The sequence below is a fragment of the Hordeum vulgare genome, chromosome 2H (genome assembly GCF_904849725.1).
Source record: "Hordeum vulgare subsp. vulgare chromosome 2H, MorexV3_pseudomolecules_assembly, whole genome shotgun sequence".
NCBI classification, from domain to species: Eukaryota; Viridiplantae; Streptophyta; class Magnoliopsida; order Poales; family Poaceae; genus Hordeum; species Hordeum vulgare.
This window is the reverse complement of record NC_058519.1, coordinates 589,372,296-589,390,693: the sequence shown is the minus strand read 5'-3', so window position 1 is coordinate 589,390,693 and position 18,398 is coordinate 589,372,296. Positions and strand designations below refer to the sequence as shown.

General features: G+C 46.3%; 1 protein-coding gene across 1 annotated transcript; it reads right to left on the bottom strand.

Moving 5' to 3' along the window:
• Nucleotides 1–12,804: 12,804 nt before the first annotated feature.
• Nucleotides 12,805–18,007, bottom strand: LOC123427496 (protein RKD5-like). The gene is made up of 5 exons (XM_045111564.1): nucleotides 17,807–18,007; nucleotides 17,392–17,668; nucleotides 17,051–17,250; nucleotides 13,393–13,616; nucleotides 12,805–13,264 (listed from the first exon to the last, which is right to left on the bottom strand). Exons 1-5 carry the CDS (start codon nucleotides 17,883–17,885, stop codon nucleotides 13,031–13,033), a joined length of 1,014 nt encoding a protein of 337 aa, XP_044967499.1. The 5' UTR covers nucleotides 17,886–18,007; the 3' UTR covers nucleotides 12,805–13,030.
• Nucleotides 18,008–18,398: the final 391 nt, after the last annotated feature.

The following is an 18,398-nucleotide window of genomic DNA, read 5'->3' as shown; positions in this document are numbered from 1 at the left end:
CTGGGAAGAAGGATTATGTCCTTAATGCTGCGCTAGGAGATGAACCACCCACTACGGCTGACCAGGATGTTAAGAATGCTTGGTTAACACGTAAGGAGGACTACTCAGTACTTCAATGTGCAGTCTTGTATGGCTTAGAACCGGGACTTCAACGTCGCTTTGAGCGTCATGGAGCATTTGAGATGTTCCAGGAGTTGAAGTTCATCTTTCAGAAGAACGCTCGGATCGAGAGGTATGAGACCTCCGATAAATTCTATGCTTGCAAGATGGAGGAGAACTCGTCTGTCAGTGAACATGTGCTCAAAATGTCTGGGTACTCAAACCGTCTAGCTGAGCTGGGGATTGAACTCCCGCAAGAGGCTATCACTGACAGAATCCTTCAATCACTGCCGCCAAGCTATAAAGGCTTTGTGTTGAACTACAACATGCAAGGGATGAACAAGTCTCCCGGCGAGTTGTTTGCGATGCTGAAAGTCGCAGAGTCTGAACTCCGTAAAGAGCATCAAGTGTTGATGGTGAATAAGACCACTAGTTTCAAGAGAAACGGCAAAGGCAAGAAGGGTAATTCAAAGGAGAGCGGCAAGCCTGTTGCCAATCCGACGAAGAAACCCAAAGCTGGACCTAAGCCTGAAACAGAGTGTTACTATTGCAAGGGTATCGGTCACTGGAAGCGCAACTGTCCCAAGTATCTGGCTGATAAGAAGGCGGCCAAAGAAAAATCAGGTATATTTGATATACATGTTATTGATGTGTACTTAACCGGCTCCCGTAGTAGTGCCTGGGTATTCGATACCGGTTCTGTTGCTCATATTTGCAACTCGAAACAGGAACTACGGAATAGACGAAGGCTGGAGAAAGATGAAGTGACGATGCGCGTAGGAAATGAGTCCAAGGTTGATGCAATCGCCGTCGGCACAGTTTCACTTCAGTTACCATCAGGATTAGTTATGAACTTGAATCATTGTTATTTAGTGCCTGCGTTGAGCATGAACATTATATCTGGATCTTGTTTATTGCGAGACGGTTACTCTTTTAAGTCAGAGAATAATGGTTGTTCTATTTCTATGAGTAACATCTTTTATGGTCATGCACCCAATGTGAGAGGATTGTTCATATTGAATCTTGATAGTGATACACACATACATAACATTGAGACCAAAAGAGTTAGAGTTAACAATGATAGCGCCATATTTTTGTGGCACTGCCGCTTAGGTCATATTGGTGTAAAGCGCATGAAGAAACTCCATGCCGATGGACTTTTGGAGTCACTTGACTTTGATTCACTTGACACGTGCGAACCATGCCTCATGGGCAAGATGACTAAAACTCCGTTCTCCGGAACAATGGAGCGTGCAAGTGACTTGTTGGAAATCATACATACCGATGTGTGCGGTCCGATGAGCGTAGAGGCACGCGGCGGACATCGTTATTTTCTCACCTTCACTGACGATTTGAGTAGATATGGTTATGTCTACTTAATGAAGCACAAGTCTGAAACATTTGAAAAGTTCAAGCAATTTCAGAGTGAAGTTGAAAATCATCGTAACAAGAAGATCAAGTTCCTACGGTCTAATCGTGGAGGTGAATATCTGAGTTTCGAATTTGGTGCTCACTTAAGACAATGTGGAATTGTTTCACAGTTGACACCGCCTGGAACACCACAGCGTAATGGTGTGTCCGAACGTCATAATCGTACTTTATTAGAGATGGTGCGATCTATGATGTCTCTTACCGATTTACCGTTATCGTTTTGGGGTTATGCATTAGACACAGCTGCATTCACTTTAAATAGGGCACCATAAAAATCCGTTGAGACGACACCATACGAACTGTGGTATGGCAAAAGGCCAAAGTTGTCGTTTCTTAAAGTTTGGGGATGTGATGCTTATGTCAAAAAGCTTCAGCCTGAACAGCTGGAACCCAAAGCGGAAAAGTGCATCTTCATAGGTTACCCAAAAGAGACAGTTGGGTACACCTTCTATCTCAAATCTGAGGGCAAAGTGTTTGTTGCTAAAAACGGAGCTTTTCTCGAGAAGGAGTTTCTCTCGAGAGAATTGAGTGGGAGGAAGATAGAACTTGATGAGGTTGTCGAACCTCTCATCCCTCTAGATGGTGGCACAGGGCAAGGGGAAACCTCTGTCATTGCGACGCCGGTTGAGGAGGAAGTTAATGACGATGATCATGAAACTCCGGTTCAAGTTCATGTCGAACCACGCAGGTCGACGAGACCACGTGCTGCTCCAGAGTGGTACGGTAATCCCGTCATGTCAATCATGTTGTTAGACAACAATGAACCTGCAAATTATGAAGAAGCAATGGTGGGCCCAGATTCCAACAAATGGCTAGAGGCCATGAAGTCCGAGATAGGATCCATGTATGAGAACAAAGTATGGACTTTGGAAGTACTACCTAAGGGCCGCAAGGCTATTCAGAACAAATGGATCTTTAAGAAGAAGACGGACGCTGACGGCAATGTGACCGTTTATAAAGCTCGACTTGTGGCAAAGGGGTTTTCACAAGTTCAAGGAGTTGACTACGATGAGACATTCTCACCCGTAACGATGCTTAAGTCCGTCAGAATCATGTTAGCAATAGCTGCATTTTTCGATTATGAAATCTAGCAGATGGATGTCAAAACGGCGTTCCTTAACGGTTTCCTTAAGGAAGAGTTGTATATGATGCAATCTGAAGGTTTTGTCGATCCTAAGAATGCTAACAAGGTGTGCAAGCTCCAGCAATCCATTTATGGGTTGGTGCAAGCATCTCGGAGTTGGAACAAACGCTTTGATGAGGTGATCAAAGCATTTGGGTTTATACAAGTGGTTGGAGAATCTTGTATTTACAAGAAAGTGAGTGGGAGCTCTGTGGCGTTTCTAATATTATATGTGGATGACATATTGCTGATTGGAAACAACGTAGAGTTTTTGGAGAGCATAAAGGATTACTTGAATAAAAGTTTCTCTATGAAGGACCTAGGAGAAGCTGCTTACATTCTAGGCATTAAGATCTACAGGGATAGATCGAAACGCCTGATAGGACTTTCACAAAGCACATACCTTGATAGAGTTTTGAAGAGGTTCAAAATGGAACAGTCCAAGAAAGGGTTCTTGCCAGTTTTACAAGGTACGAGATTGAGTAAGACTCAGTGCCCAGCAACTGATGAGGATAGAGAGCATATGAGCACCGTCCCCTATGCTTCAGCCATAGGTTCTATCATGTATGCAATGCTGTGCACTAGACCGGACGTTAGCTTGGCCATAAGTATGGCAGGCAGGTTCCAGAGTAATCCAGGAGTGGATCACTAGACGGCGGTCAAGAATATCCTAAAGTACCTGAAAAGGACTAAGGAGATGTTTCTCGTGTATGGAGGTGACGAAGAGCTCGCCATAAAGGGTTACGTCGATGCAAGATTTGACACAGATCCAGACGACTCTAAGTCGCAGACCGGATACGTATTTATTCTTAATGGGGGTGCGGTAAGCTGGTGCAGTTCCAAGCAAAGCGTCGTAGCAGATTCTACATGTGAAGCGGAGTACATGGCTGCCTCGGAGGCGGCTAAGGAGGGTGTCTGGATGAAGCAGTTCATGACGGATCTTGGAGTAGTGCCAAGCGCACTGAATCCAATAACCTTGTTCTGTGACAACACGGGTGCCATTGCCCTAGCAAAGGAACCACGGTTTCACAAGAAGTCCACACACATCAAACGACGCTTCAACCTCATCCGCGACTACGTCGAAGGGGAGGACATAAATATATGCAAAGTGCACACGGATCTGAATGTAGCAGACCCACTGACTAAACCTCTTCCACGGGCAAAGCATGATCAACACCAGAACTGTATGGGTGTTAGATTTATTACAATGTAATTCGCATGATGATGTGAGGGCTAGATTATTGACTCTAGTGCAAGTGGGAGACTGTTGGAATTATGCCCTAGAGGCAATAATAAATATAGTTATTACTATAATTCCTGTATCAAGATAATCGTTTATTATCCATGCTATAATTGTATTGAATGAAGACTTATATACATGTGTGGATACATAGACAAAACACTGCCCCTAGCAAGCCTCTAGTTGGCTAGCCAGTTGATCAAAGATAGTCAGGGTCTTATGATTATGAACAAGGTGTTGTTGCTTGATAACTGGATCACGTCATTAGGAGAATCACGTGATGGACTAGACCCAAACTAATAGACGTAGCATATTGATCGTGTCATTTTGTTGCTACTGTTTTCTGCGTGTCAAGTATTTGTTCCTATGACCATGAGATCATATAACTCACTGACACCGGAGGAATGCTTTGTGTGTATCAAACATCGCAACGTAACTGGGTGACTATAAAGATGCTCTACAGGTATCTCCGAAGGTGTTCGTTGAGTTAGTATGGATCGAGACTGGGATTTGTCACTCCGTGTGACGGAGAGGTATCTCGGGGCCCACTCGGTAATACAACATCACACATAAGCCTTGCAAGCAATGTGACTTACTGTAAGTTGCGGGATCTTGTACTACGGAACGAGTAAAGAGACTTGCCGGTAAACGAGATTGAAATAGGTATGCGGATACTGACGATCGAATCTCGGGCAAGTAACATACCGAAGGACAAAGGGAATGACATACGGGATTATATGAATCCTTGGCACCGAGGTTCAAACGATAAGATCTTCGTAGAATATGTGGGATCCAATATGGGCATCTAGGTCCGGCTATTGGATATTGACCGAGGAGTCACTCGGGTCATGTCTACATAGTTCTCGAACCCACAGGGTCTGCACACTTAAGGTTCGACGTTGTTTTATGCGTATTTGAGTTATATGGTTGGTTACCGAATGTTGTTCGGAGTCCCGGATGAGATCACGGACGTCACGAGGGTTTCCGGAATGGTCCGGAAACGAAGATTGATATATAGGATGACCTCATTTGATTACCGAAAGGTTTTCGGAGTTACCGGGAATGTACCAGGAATGACGAATGGGTTCCGGGTGTTCACCGGGGGGGCAACCCACCCCGGGGAAGCCCATAGGCCTTGGGGGTGGCGCACCAGCCCTTAGTGGGCTGGTGGGACAGACCAAGAAGGCCCTATGCGCCATAGGAAGAAAATCAAAGAGAAAAGAAAAAAAAGGAGGTGGGAAAAAGGGGAAGGACTCCTCCTTCCAAACCTAGTTGGATTCGGTTTGGAAGGGGAGGACTCCCCCCCTTGGCTCGGCCGACCCCCTTGAGGGTCCTTGGACCCCAAGGCAAGGCTCCCCCTCTTCCCCCTATATATACGGAGGTTTTAGGGCTGATATGAGACAACTTTGCCACGGCAGCCCGACCACATATCTCCACGGTTTTACCTCTAGATCGCGTTTCTGCGGAGCTCGGGCGGAGCCCTGCTGAGATTAGATCACCACCAACCTCCGGAGCGCCATCACGCTGCCGGAGAACTCATCTACCTCTCCGTTTCTCTTGCTGGATCAAGAAGGCCGAGATCATCGTCGAGTTGTACGTGTGCTGAACGCGGAGGTGTCGCCCGTTCGGCACTAGATCGTGGGACTGATCGCGGGACGGTTCGGGGGGCAGATCGAGGGACGTGAGGATGTTCCACTACATCAACCGCGTTCACTAACGCTTCTGCTATGCGATCTACAAGGGTACGTAGATCGAATATACCCTCTCGTAGATGGACATCACCATGATAGGTCTTCGTGCGCGTAGGAAATTTTTTGTTTCCCATGCGACGTTCCCCAACACCTTACCATAAATTTTGTAGGGAGGTACCAGAGTGATCCAGGAGTGGATCACTGAATAGCGGTTAAGAATATCCTTAAGTACCTGAAAAGGACTAAAGATATTTTTCTCGTTTATGGAGGTGCCGAAGAGCTCGTCGTAAAGGGTTACGTCGATGCTAGCTTCGACACAGATCCGGATGACTCCAAGTCACAAGCCGGATACATGTACATTTTAAATAATGGGGCAGTTAGATGGTGCAGTTGCAAGCAAAGCGTCGTGGCGACATCTACATGTGAAGCAGAGTACATAGCTTCTTCGAAAGCAGCACAGGAAGGAGTGTGGATGAAGGAGTTTATCACCGACCTAGGAGTGATTCCAAGTGCGTCGGGCCTGATGACTCTGTTCTGTAACAACACTTGAGCTATTGCTATTGCAAAGGAGCCCAGGTTTCACAAGAAGACCAAGCACCTCAAGCGTCGCGTCAACTCCATACATGGATACATCCAGGATGGAGATATAGATATTTGTAAAGTACATACAGATCTGAATGTCGCAGACCCGTTGACTAAACCTCTTCCACGGGCAAAGCATGATCAGCAGCAGAACCCTATGGGTGTTCGATTCATCACAATGTAACTAGATTATTGACTCTAGTGCAAGTGGGGGACTGTTGGAAATATGTCCTAGAGCCAATAATAAAGTGGTTATTATTATATTTCCTAGCTAAAGATAATTGTCTACTATTCATGCTATAATTGTATTAACCGGAAACCGTAATACATGTGTGAATATATAGATCACAATGTGTCCCTAGTGAGCCTCTAGTTGGCTAGCTCGTTGATCAATAGATGATCATGGTTTCCTGATCATGGACATTGGATGTCATTGATAACGGGATCACATCATTGGGGAATGATGTGATGGACAAGACCCAATCCTAAGCATAGCACTAGATCGTGTTGTTCGTGTGCTAAAGCTTTTCTAATGTCAAGTATCATTTCCTTAGACCATGAGATTGTGCAACTCCCGGATATCGTAGGGGTGCTTTGGGTGTATCAAACGTCACAACATAACTGGGTGATTATAAAGGTGCACTACGGGTATCTCCGAAAGTGTCTGTTGGGTTGCACGAATCGAGACTGGGATTTGTCACTCGTGTGACGGAGAGGTATCTCTGGGCCTACTCGGTAATCCATCATCATATTGAGCTTAATGTGACTAAGGAGTTAGCCACGGGATGATGTGTTATGGAACGAGTAAAGAGTCTTGCCGGTAACGAGATTGAACAAGGTATGGGGATACCGACGATCGAATTTCGGGCAAGTATCATACCGATAGACAAAGGGAATTGCATACATAATTGATTGAATCATTGACATCATGGTTCATCCGATGAGATCATCGTGGAACATGTGGGAACCAACATGGATATCCAGACCCCCACTATTGGTTATTGGCCGGAGAGATGTCTCGATCATGTCTGCATGTCTCCCGAACCCGTAGGGTCTACACACTTAAGGTTTGATGACGCTAGAGTTGTAAAGGGAATAGTATGTGGTTACTGCAGGTTGTTCGGAGACCCGGATGAGATCCTGGACATCACGAGGAGCTCCGGAATGGTCCGGAGGTACAAATCAATATATAGGAAGTTCTGCTTTGGTCACCCGAAAAGTTTCGGGCTCATCGGTAGTGTACCGGGAGTGCCGGGAGGGTGTCGGAGGACCCCCGGGAGGGGTGTGACGACCAAAGAAGTCCATGGGCTGTTAGAGAAAGTGGACCAGCCCTTATTGGGCTGGCCAAAGCCTTCCCTAAAGGCCCATGCACATAGGGATAAAGGAGATAAGGCAAAAAGCTTAAAAGGAAAGGAAGGAAGAGTCGTACCAAGGGAGTCCACCTCCCTTGTGGGAGGAGGACTCCTCCCTAGCTTCGGCCGAAACTCTCCTCCTTGGTGGAGGGGCCAAGGCAGCTCTCCCTCTCCCTCCTCCTATATATACTTGAGGTTTTGGCCTTTTGGGAACACACAATTAATCTCTCCCAAGGCGCAACCCTCTATCTCTCTTCTTCCTCCTCCGCAACGCTTGGCGAAGCCGTGCTGGAGAAACGCATAGCTCCACCGCCACCACGTCGTCATGCTGCCGCAGCTCTCCCTCAACTTCTCCTCTCTCCTTGCTGGATCAAGAAGGAGGAGACGTCACCGGGTTGTACGTGTGTTGTACGCGGAGGTGCCGTGATTCAGCACAAAGATCGAAATCCACCGCGATCTGAATCCTGCGAGTACAACTCCATCAGCCGTGTTCATAGTAACGCTTCCGCTTAGCGATCTTCAAAGGTATGAAGATGCTCTACAACCTCTCTCGTTGTTGGTTTCTCCATATATAGATCCTTGCACGGCGTAGATTTTTTTTAAAATTACCACGATCCCCAACAATTAATTTTCCACGGGGTCCGAAAAGTCCCTATGCAATTTTATTAGGTTATTAGGCAAATGTAGTACCAATGTTGGGCCTTGCCAGACAATATTTAACTAAGACGAATTATCAAGGGGTCCCCATAACAACCCCGATCGTGTTAGGAGCGCTCAATTATGGAATATAACACCGGTAGCCGAAACTAAGGCGACAAAGGTGGAACAAAACACCAGGCTAGAAAGCCGAGCCTTCCACCTTTTACCAAGTATATAGGTCCATTAATTAATTAGCAATTATATGGTGATATAACAAGGAACCCATGTTATCACATGGAAGCAACTGCACCTGCAACTAGCAACCAAAGGTTAAGCAAGCGGTAACATAGCCAATCAGTGGTTTGCTAGGTTGTAGAAAGGTTGAAGGTTTTCTTGGCAATGTTGAGAGGCTTATTAAATAGGTGGTAGGCATCGAGACATAGCGATAGAAACGAAACATCTAGCATGGCAATGATAGTAATGGTATCTAGGGAAATGATCATCTTGCCTGAAATCCCGCTTGGAAGAAGAACGAATCCGTGAAGCAGACGAACTGACGTAGTCGAACAGATCCTCACACTCCGACATGCTTGCGGAACTCTATCGAGAAGAAGCAAACCCGAAACAAGAATCAACACCCGACATTCATCACGCACATGGACGATATGATGCACAACCTAATATGATGCATGTTCATTTCAATTATGCAAGGCATGGCATGGCAATTCACAATAATCAGACACTATACATTAAGTGAAGCTCAATATGCAACGAGTTGCATATTGACGAAACTCCACATTTAAATATTTAATTTACTCCCGTTTAGGTACACGACAATTTTAAAATGTTGTTAACATGGCAAGAGGTGAAGCATGTGATCTACACGACATTCTAGTCGGTTAAAACCTAAGAACATTGAAGAGAGCTACGGTTAAAAGATACGTGCAACACAGGATAATATGCCATGAATGCAACGTGCATGCAATTACGAAAACGCCAGCAAGAAGGATATGAAGCATGTGTTGCCACGGTGAATGAAAGGGAACCATGGCGGCAAAACGGAAACGATGCCACAGCAACGTTTCGGTCCCGATAACTCGATGAGGTACCGGTGCCAACGAATTGAGAGCGTGTGCATGTCACGCCAAGAATGATGGGGTGATCCCGCTTACCGGGATCCCATGTGTCGGGGTCACGGCAAAAGAGGGACAACGTGCGACTAACATGGCATCTACGAAACAGAAAACATCACCTCTCACACAACAATGCATTCATCCACGAGTATCGTCTCGGCGGTATACCTTTGAAGCGTGCGTTCGGGGTGGACCGAGTCATTGCAGTGTAGATGCACATGGGTCATCGTGGAAGTAGTCGTTCCCGCGACGGTAGTTGAAGTAGTGGTACACGGTTTTCTGCGACGGTAGTGGTACACGCTCCGTAGATGTTCGGGGTCGTCGCGGACGTCGTGGAAGTAGTGGTTCACTTGGTATTGTCGCATCCACGACGACGCTAGTCGAACACGGCGGTGGACTTGGACTTGATGGTCTTGGTTCTCCACGGTAGGATTGGCACTTGCAGACTCGAGACTTGGAGAGACATGCACGAAGCAACACAGGTGCACAAAAGCAACAGCGCAAGCACTGGTGCGGCGACGCGAGAGCCTTGTCCTCGAGCAGAGGAAACAGGGCGCGGCGGGGTCGGCTTGGCGCGAGGACTCCGGTGGGGTTGCTGCAGGGAAAGCAAGCAGGGGCAGAGCGGGTCCAAGGCGACGACAACGGGCTGCAGCAGGAGCTCATGACCATGGGAGGAGCTGCGGCTCGGCGGCCTTGGGCGAATGGATGCGACGAGGTGCTTGGGGACGGGCTGCTGCGGTTGGCTGGGGCGGCGAAGACCGGAACGACGGTAGGGTCGACTTGGTGCAGCATGTCACCGGAGGAGGACGGGAGAGGCAGTGCCATGGGGCTGCGGGTGATAGGGTTCGGGCGACGTTGCGCTCCAACGCGGGGCAGAGCACGGCGGGAGGAGGCGAGGCATGGAGGGCTTCGCGATGCGGGGAAGAGGGAGGCACCGCAGTGGCCTGGGCTCGCCGGCCATCGGGCGCCATGGCCATCATTCAGGCGATGGGATCGAGGAGGGGGACACGGGATCAGGAGGAGTGCTGCCCATTCCTAGTGACAGCGCTAGGAGGGAGGAAGGGAACGGGCGGATGCTCTCCCTGGCGCTAGGGTTAGAAGGGTTAGACGGGCCTTGGGCCGACTGGGCTAGGGTTAGGGTAGGCATTGATCCAAAATCGCATAAAAATAGCCACTATTTTCTACATGGGTCAAATTAGAGCCCTCCGCTCTAAATCGAACGACCGCTTAAAAAATAGGCTAGGGGTCCTATTGAAAAACCAAAGACAGATTGCGATGAAACGGGGTTGATCCGGATCCAACGGTCACGACCGCCTGGTTCGGGTCCCGAGAGGTTTTCGGGCTAGGTTGCGGGCAGGGTCGGTGCATTGTGCAGAGGGGCTAGGCGGAGATGAGAGGGAAAACGGGCAACCCGGCGACAAAGTTTTGAAACCGAAAACGTCCGACGAAATGACCGGCTAAAGTGTCGCTATAGGTTTAACGGTTCGGGTATCAAACAAACTCCGATTGCGACGAAATTTGACAGACGACCTACCTGCATTAAAATAAGACCGCACGCCAAGTTTCAACCCAATCCGAGAAAGTTTTATACACACTTTTAAAAACAAGATTAAACGATGTCGCGGGCGCATGCGTGTGTGGTTGGTCTCAGAACGGCCAACGACAAAACGAAGATAACCGGCAACTAATAACGGATGAAAGTTTTGAAAACTGACGGCAATGGAGTGCCGATGCAATGCAGATGATGCGCATGATGCGATGATGAATGTGACATACAAATAATCACAGGACGACAACGGGATAAAAGGGGAATCTTCTGGAGCGTCAGTCTCGGGCTGTTAAAGCATTCCACCTTTTCCTTCATCCAAGTTAGGCTTGTGCATGCATGTTCCATTCTTCATAACTGGATCTTAGACTGTGGTTACGATGAGTTTGTGTTGGAGGAGGAAAATGTGACAACTAATGATGTTGATAACTCCGAACATGGTGTGGGTGCACATGACAATGAAGTTTTAAAGAGCAAAAGGTTGAAGTGGGTTGAAACAATGTGGCCCAAGAGATGTAACACGAAGATCTCAAAAGGAGAAGAAGAAACAGAATAAGACGAGGATGGAGACCTTCGGCCTAGTTTAACATTACTTTCACCCATCCAGTCATATGACTGCTAATCTGTACTACCATTTGTTAGTAGGTAGGACAAATTGACATTTATTTCGTAGCTAGGACTGAAACGATGTTAATTTTATATTGCCAATTATACTGTGTGAAAAGATCATCACTAGTGAGGAAGGACGACCATTATGGTGTATGGCAACCAAACATAATGTTTTGCACCTTCACAGCCATAACTCCCAACTGTTGCCAACTAAACGCATGCATAAACGACCCGGTGAAGCAATGCAACACCCAGTCAGGCTGAGCCCGAGCCACAGATGCAAATAGCCAAAAAAAATTGGAGTGTCTCTCTAGAACATTCCCTATCCATATCATATATCAACCTGTAAAATTCAGAGTGGTTAGCATTCTTATTTGTATGATTACCTGTTTTATTTTTCACTCTGTTCAATCTTAGACACTCAAGCCTTAGAGTTGCAACTGAAAGAACATTTGGTGCTCTGAAGAATAAATTTAAGATTATGGATCAGAAGGCATTCCACCGTTTCCCCACCTAAGTGAGGCTTGTTCATGCATGTTCCATTCTCCATAACTGGATATTAGACTGAGGTTCCACAAACCTAGGCCGAAGGAGGAAGATGTGACAGCTGATGATGTAGATAACTCTGGCCATGGTGTGGAGGCAGATGACGATGAAGTTTTAAAGAACAAAAGGTTGAAGTGGGTTGAAGCAATGTGGCCCAAAAGAGATAACACAAATATCTGAAAAGGAGGAGAAGAAGAAACATAATAAGACAAGGATGGAGAACTTCCACCTAGTTCAACATTGATGTACTTTCCCCATTGAATCATACAACTACTAATTTGTACCGTCATTTGTTAGTAGGTTGGACAAACTGTCATTTATTCCGTAGCTAGGACTGAAAGGATGTTAATTTTGGTACTGCCAACTATATTGTACGGTAAGGTCATCACTCGTGAGAAAGGACGACCATTAGGCTGTATAGCAACCAAACACAATGTTTTGCACCTTCACAGCCATAACCCCTACTGAAAACACCCAGCCAGGTTGAGCCTGAGCCACAGATGCAAATAGCCCAATTCTTTTGGAGTGTCTCTCCAGAACATTTCCTATCCATATCATATATCAACCTATAAAATTCACAATGGTTAGCATTCTTATTTGTATGATTACCTATTTTATTTTTCACTCTGTTTGATTTAACACGAATAGTAGCAAATGGTGAATCTTCAGATAACCTTGTGCCAGTAACAGGCGTAGAAGATATCAGACTTTTTGATGGATTAGTATTCTGAACTTGGCAGTGAAGCTCCAACGACAGACATGTTCAAAACTTAGTTTCAGATCAGTTTGCCAGAGCAGCCAGAAAGCAAATCGTCATGAAACTCCAGCACCACCACATTATATAACAACAGGGTCTGCGAAGAGGAGCTTAAGCATAGTTCAAGATACTGGTGGTACAACATGCCTCAGTTACCGTCTGTTGACACCAGGCTAAGTTAACCGGATAGCTTTGGCCATCTTTGGTACCTGTCCAGGGAGTTCTCTACTAGTTACAAATGGCACGACAGCTGATTGCCTAGTCTAAAAGATGACATCAAATCTATCCGCACACTAGGGTTTTTGCCCTGAATTTCCTCTTGAAAACGTACTGCCTGAACTGCTTGGTTTCATCCATCAGGTCCAGGGTCGGTTTTTGCTGGATGGTCGCCTTCTCAGTCTCCAGCATCCTCTTACGCTTAGCGAGCGCCTTGATTGCATCTTGGTTCTCCTTCTCATTCTCTCCGTGATCCTCCTGCTTCACGCCGTCTCTTTCTGTTTCCTCGTCAATCACAAACTGTGCAAGTGGCAAAGTATGTGTTGTGTTGGTGTCAGCACGTCAGCACTAAATCACACAGCTGCAGACTACAGCTAATACTGCCCGGTAAAGTCAAGAGGAACAGAGGGTGCTGCTGTAAGATTTACCTCAAGATCATTAATCAGCGCATCAAGGGACTTGAGTTTCCGGTGAGGCCAGCGAGGTATCCCATATTCCCGGCATTTCTTCTTCAGAATGCTGAGTCCAATCTTCAGACTCCTGGATGCTTCTCTGATTGGAAGATGGAAGTACTGAGATATGTCATTTAGAGTAATGCTAGCTATATACTCCCGGTGGGCTCGCCTCTGCTTCTCAGCTGATGCGAGAAGATCTGCATCGGTCCAATTGAGATCAGAGTCAGCATACTGATAGAAAAAAACGATAAGCAACAGGGAAATTCAGACATGAAACTGCACAAACAAGAAATAATTTCAGAAGGTACAGTATTTTTAAAATTATTCAAACTATTTAAAAGTTCCTACCAGGGAAGTACTAAGTAAGCAACGGAGTACAGATAGGCGAGAAGTTCCGTAAAAAGAAACAGTAAGTTTCTTGGGTTACTGAAGAGTATTTTCACACCATTGTGCCCTTTTAAATTAGAATAATTAAAATGTCACAAGCAAGAATTACTAGTCGGAGAATCGAGCCGAGGTTGAGACTCATACACCAACCGTGACTGCTCTAGACTACTGCCGGACTAGTCACCATTGTACTGTAGTACTCAACTGACAGTGCTCAGCTACTAATACATACTCCCTCCGTCCGGAAATACTTGTCGGAGAAATGGATAAAAATAGATGTATCTCTTGATCTAGATACATACTCCCTACGTCTAGATACATCCATTTCTCCGATAAGTATTTCCGGACGGAGGGAGTAGTATGTAGTATATATACTATATAATACCGTACAATATACAATAAAAAATTGATGCATGGGAAGTGAATGAAGAACCTGCGGCTGGGACAATTGGAATATCCAATGGCCAGGGCCACATGGGGGAAATCAAACCAAAGAAGGAAAGGAGAGAAGGGAGAAATTACTTGGTACAACAGCAGAGGAGTGCTTGCTTGCCATTGCCTTCGGATCCAGGAGGAGCACAGCAGCAAAGGGGCAGATCCAGGGGAGGAGCACAACAGCAGAGGAGGACAGCAAGGGAGAAGCACAACAGCAGAGGGGCGGATCCAGCGGAGGAAGAGGAGCGGAATACTCCTGGCCACCGCCGCCGCCAGCGGCGGGGGGTCAGTGGGTGGCGGCGGCGGCCTGGTCCCAGGTGAGGCGTTATGAAGGAGATTGAAAAGCTAGGGTTGCCATTTTTCCCTTCTCTGGGCTTCTTACTTATCCCTTCAAATTGAATCGATTGACTCAAACACGCCGAATAGTCTGGACTAATCCATGACTAGTCGTTCCACCCCTCGACGCACAGAGCTAGTCTACACGAAGAACCTAGTCGATAATCAAATTGGGACTACTGAACTAGTCGCGTGACTAGTCAAGACTAGTCGTTAGACTCATAAAGTTATTTTTTATAGCTCAAGTGTGATTCCAAGTTCAACATAACATGAACAATTGCCACAAGTAATTAATCGGACAAATAAAAAGTTGCACACTTTTTTGCTCAATGCAAACCTTTTGTTTTTTCCCGAGAAAACAAAGGGCTTATGCCTCAATGCATTTATAGAAAGAAAACAAAGGGCTTACGCCTCGATGCATTTATAGAAAGAAAAAAGAAAACCAACAAGGCCTAGGCACCGTGGCATTTTAGATGGAACGGCCAAGACACACACACTGCCGCGGACAGGGCCCAAACCTGGCTGGCGGGCTGAGTGTGCACCACTAGCCAACTGGTCGACGCCCACTTCCTGCATTTATAGATAGAAGATTTGTACATGCCTCACACGGCCCACAGAAAATAAGGGGGCTCATGGAAACAGGGTAAGCCCAGTTGGACAGACCATTGACCAAAGAAGCGCCTCAGCCTTGATCGTGTCAATCACGTGTGACTTAACCCAAACCTTCACTTCACTTGTAACTTCCTAATCAGAAGGATACTTTACACTAAATTGCAAAAAGGTACTCCCTCCATAAAGAAATATAAGAGCGTTTAGATCATTAAAGTAGTGATCTAAACGCTCTTATATTTCTTTACAGAGGGAGTATCTGTGATTTGAGACTTCTGCAAACAAGTAGGGTTTCAAAGTCGATGCAAAATATTATACGAAGCTTGAAAGTGTTAAGTCCACCATATATCGAAGCACCTTTTCCTATGTTTGTTCGCATACGAGAGAGAGAAGACTTACTATCACAGCATAATCTATTATCTCTTGGGGATCGGGTTAAGATACCCCACTGTAGTGTACTTTGACGCTTTATTTTTCCAAAATAACGAAGATAAGGCTCCAAATCAGTTGTGAGAAGTTTGAACTAGATGTTCTCATTTAAATAAACTTAGTTTCCCTTGAGGTTACAGATGGCTCAATGAATATGTATGTGTATATGACAACATTAGTAAATCAGTGTTAAAAAACCCATATAAAATATTCTTAATGGTACATTGTATACCATGGACTTACTAAGCATAGTTAAAACGTCCTACATAATTGTTACGCTAATGGTCTATCAACCTGTTTACCTTTTCATTTTCTCAGAACAAGTTGTCTATCCACAGAATATTAACTAGTGTGGTGTCCCTGTATTGTGTGGTTGATCCATGCATGGTTCACATGTCCGACATTGTCTTTTATTCATATCAACAGATTAATCTTTTCTCTTTCTCTTCCTCTTTCATGTGACTGTATTTGACATCCAAACATTCTAAATAAGCTAATTGTATGAAAGACATTTTGAGAAAACTTGATTTAAGTTTTTTATGATACTGACACTTCTATAGTGTTTCTTAGGTTATCAAAATTATTACTAAATACTCGTTAGTTATTAAGGATTTCTTTAACTAAGAGAACACACATTTACCAAGCTCCCATTTTATTTGATTTTGTTGTACTATAAGCCAGCTCCAACTGGATGCTACCAATGAAGGGGACCCTTCACGTGGGTCGTATTGATCTTGTCATGAGTCATTCGTTACTTCTATGATTTAGCTTGCAATATGGTGACCCTCTGCCTTCATTTTCTTCCTTTTGGAAATTTTATTGACGTTTCCCAATTTATCTCCCTTTTCATTTACAGGCATCGGAAGCACTTCTTACTCTAGTTCTCTGATCGATTTGCTGAGCTCTGCGATTGGATAATTTTATTCTCTTTGTTGGTTTACTTTTTCCATGATGATTTCCTATTCCAATTCAATCAGGACTCTCATTTTTGGGTGGTAACCAAAGCTCTTCAATCATGGCTTCTCAAGTTTCTATAAACCTCAGCCACTCTGCTTTGATTGATAAATCTAAGGCGTTGTTCCACTAACCTTGTATAATAAGAGCATAACAGATAGATTAATCAGGAGATAGCCCAATGTATTGCTTTTTCAGGGAAGGGTAACTATCTAGTCCGCCCATTGTCATGCTAGGAGGATAGGATGCATGGGTCTTAAACAAAAATCATATGTCATATTCCTAACTCTGCTCTACCAGTCTGACTCATTCACTAAATAAGGACCTTCCTCTCAATTTGGCATTGGCCACACCCCTAAACCCCTGGTGGAACATCCACTTCACACTAACGGCAACGTTAATTAAAAAACTCATGCACAAGTACCAGATTCTGGTTTACATTTGTTAGATTTCGAAACCACAGTGGAAGAGACGCAGTCACCTTCACCAAATTGAGGATGCTCATCGGTATCAGACCCTGCTTCTTGCTTAACAGAAACTCTGTCCTTTGCATCCGAAGTGGTCATTTTCTCATCTGAATCGCATTGAACGAGCTCTGGAACCTTTTCTTCCAGTTTCTGAAACTGGAACACCTTTGTGAGGTCGTTGTACAGGGAAGGCACACACATAAGCCTGGGGTTCCTGCCAAGACAGAAAAATGAAAAGAAACGAAGCTTTCGGCATTCAGTGGCAATGGCACATAAGGTTGGGGGAAGAAGCAAAAAACTTGTGTGTATCTCGGAATCGCGCATCGGCGTCGCATTGAGATTGGCGTGATCGCACCTGAAGGAGCAGAGAAGGGGCGGCGGCACGGGCGGCGGGGCGACGGCTGCGACGAAATCGAATGCGAGGATGCAGCGCCAGGGCCCGACAATCTGGCCCTCGCGGTAGACGGGGCGGCCGCGCCAGTCCGCCGGGAGCAGGCGCTGCGCGTCGTTGGGGAGCGGGACCTCGCGGGCCGAGGTGGGGGTGAAGGCGAACTCCCGCTCCACCCACCGCTCCCAGCCGCAACCCCCTCCCTTGCCGGCGACCCTGTAGCCGTGCGCGCTCCTCACGGCACCTGCATGGGCAGAACCGCGGAAGAATGTCACGCAGACAGACAGAGGCAGACAAACGTGGTGCGCCGCCACGGGACACAGCCCGCAGGGAGGGTGGAGAAGAAGATGGGGGGGAGGAAGAGAGCGGGGCGTGGGCCTACCGCGGTCGACGGTGCTGACGAAGACGGCGAGCGCGGAGAGGGTGGAGACGGCGGCGGCAGCGGCGGCGGGGCCTTCCATGGGCCGGGAGGATCTGGGGGAGAGCTCGGGGTCGGGGTCGGGGTTGGGGGCGGCTGGGGAGAAGGGAAACTGAAGGGGTTTTGTTTCTTGTTGGTTATTTCCAAACCTGGGCGGAACGGAGGGAGGCCAGGATCCGCCGGCGAAATGCGGGGTTTCGGATGATTTTTCTTGCCTGATAAGTGGAGTAGTACTCTTTTTTTTTTTTTTGAGGGGTTAGTGGAGTAGTACTTGGAAAAAAAGAAGAAGAAGAAGTCAGTATGGGCTGTGGGGTTTAACCAACCCCCCCAAATGTGCTGTCACAGCCCATAAACCCCTCCCCGTCTATTTCTGGGCGCTGCGGCGTGGGCTCCCCTCTCAAACAACCAACCAACAAACAAAAACAATTCATTTCCTACCGAAACTTTTAATTTTTTTTGCATGTGTTTTTTGCCGTGTGAATGAGTGAGTGAGTGAGTGAGTGAGTGAGTGAGGTGAGGTGAATAGATCCAGCTGGGAGCTTTGGCCTCCGGTGAC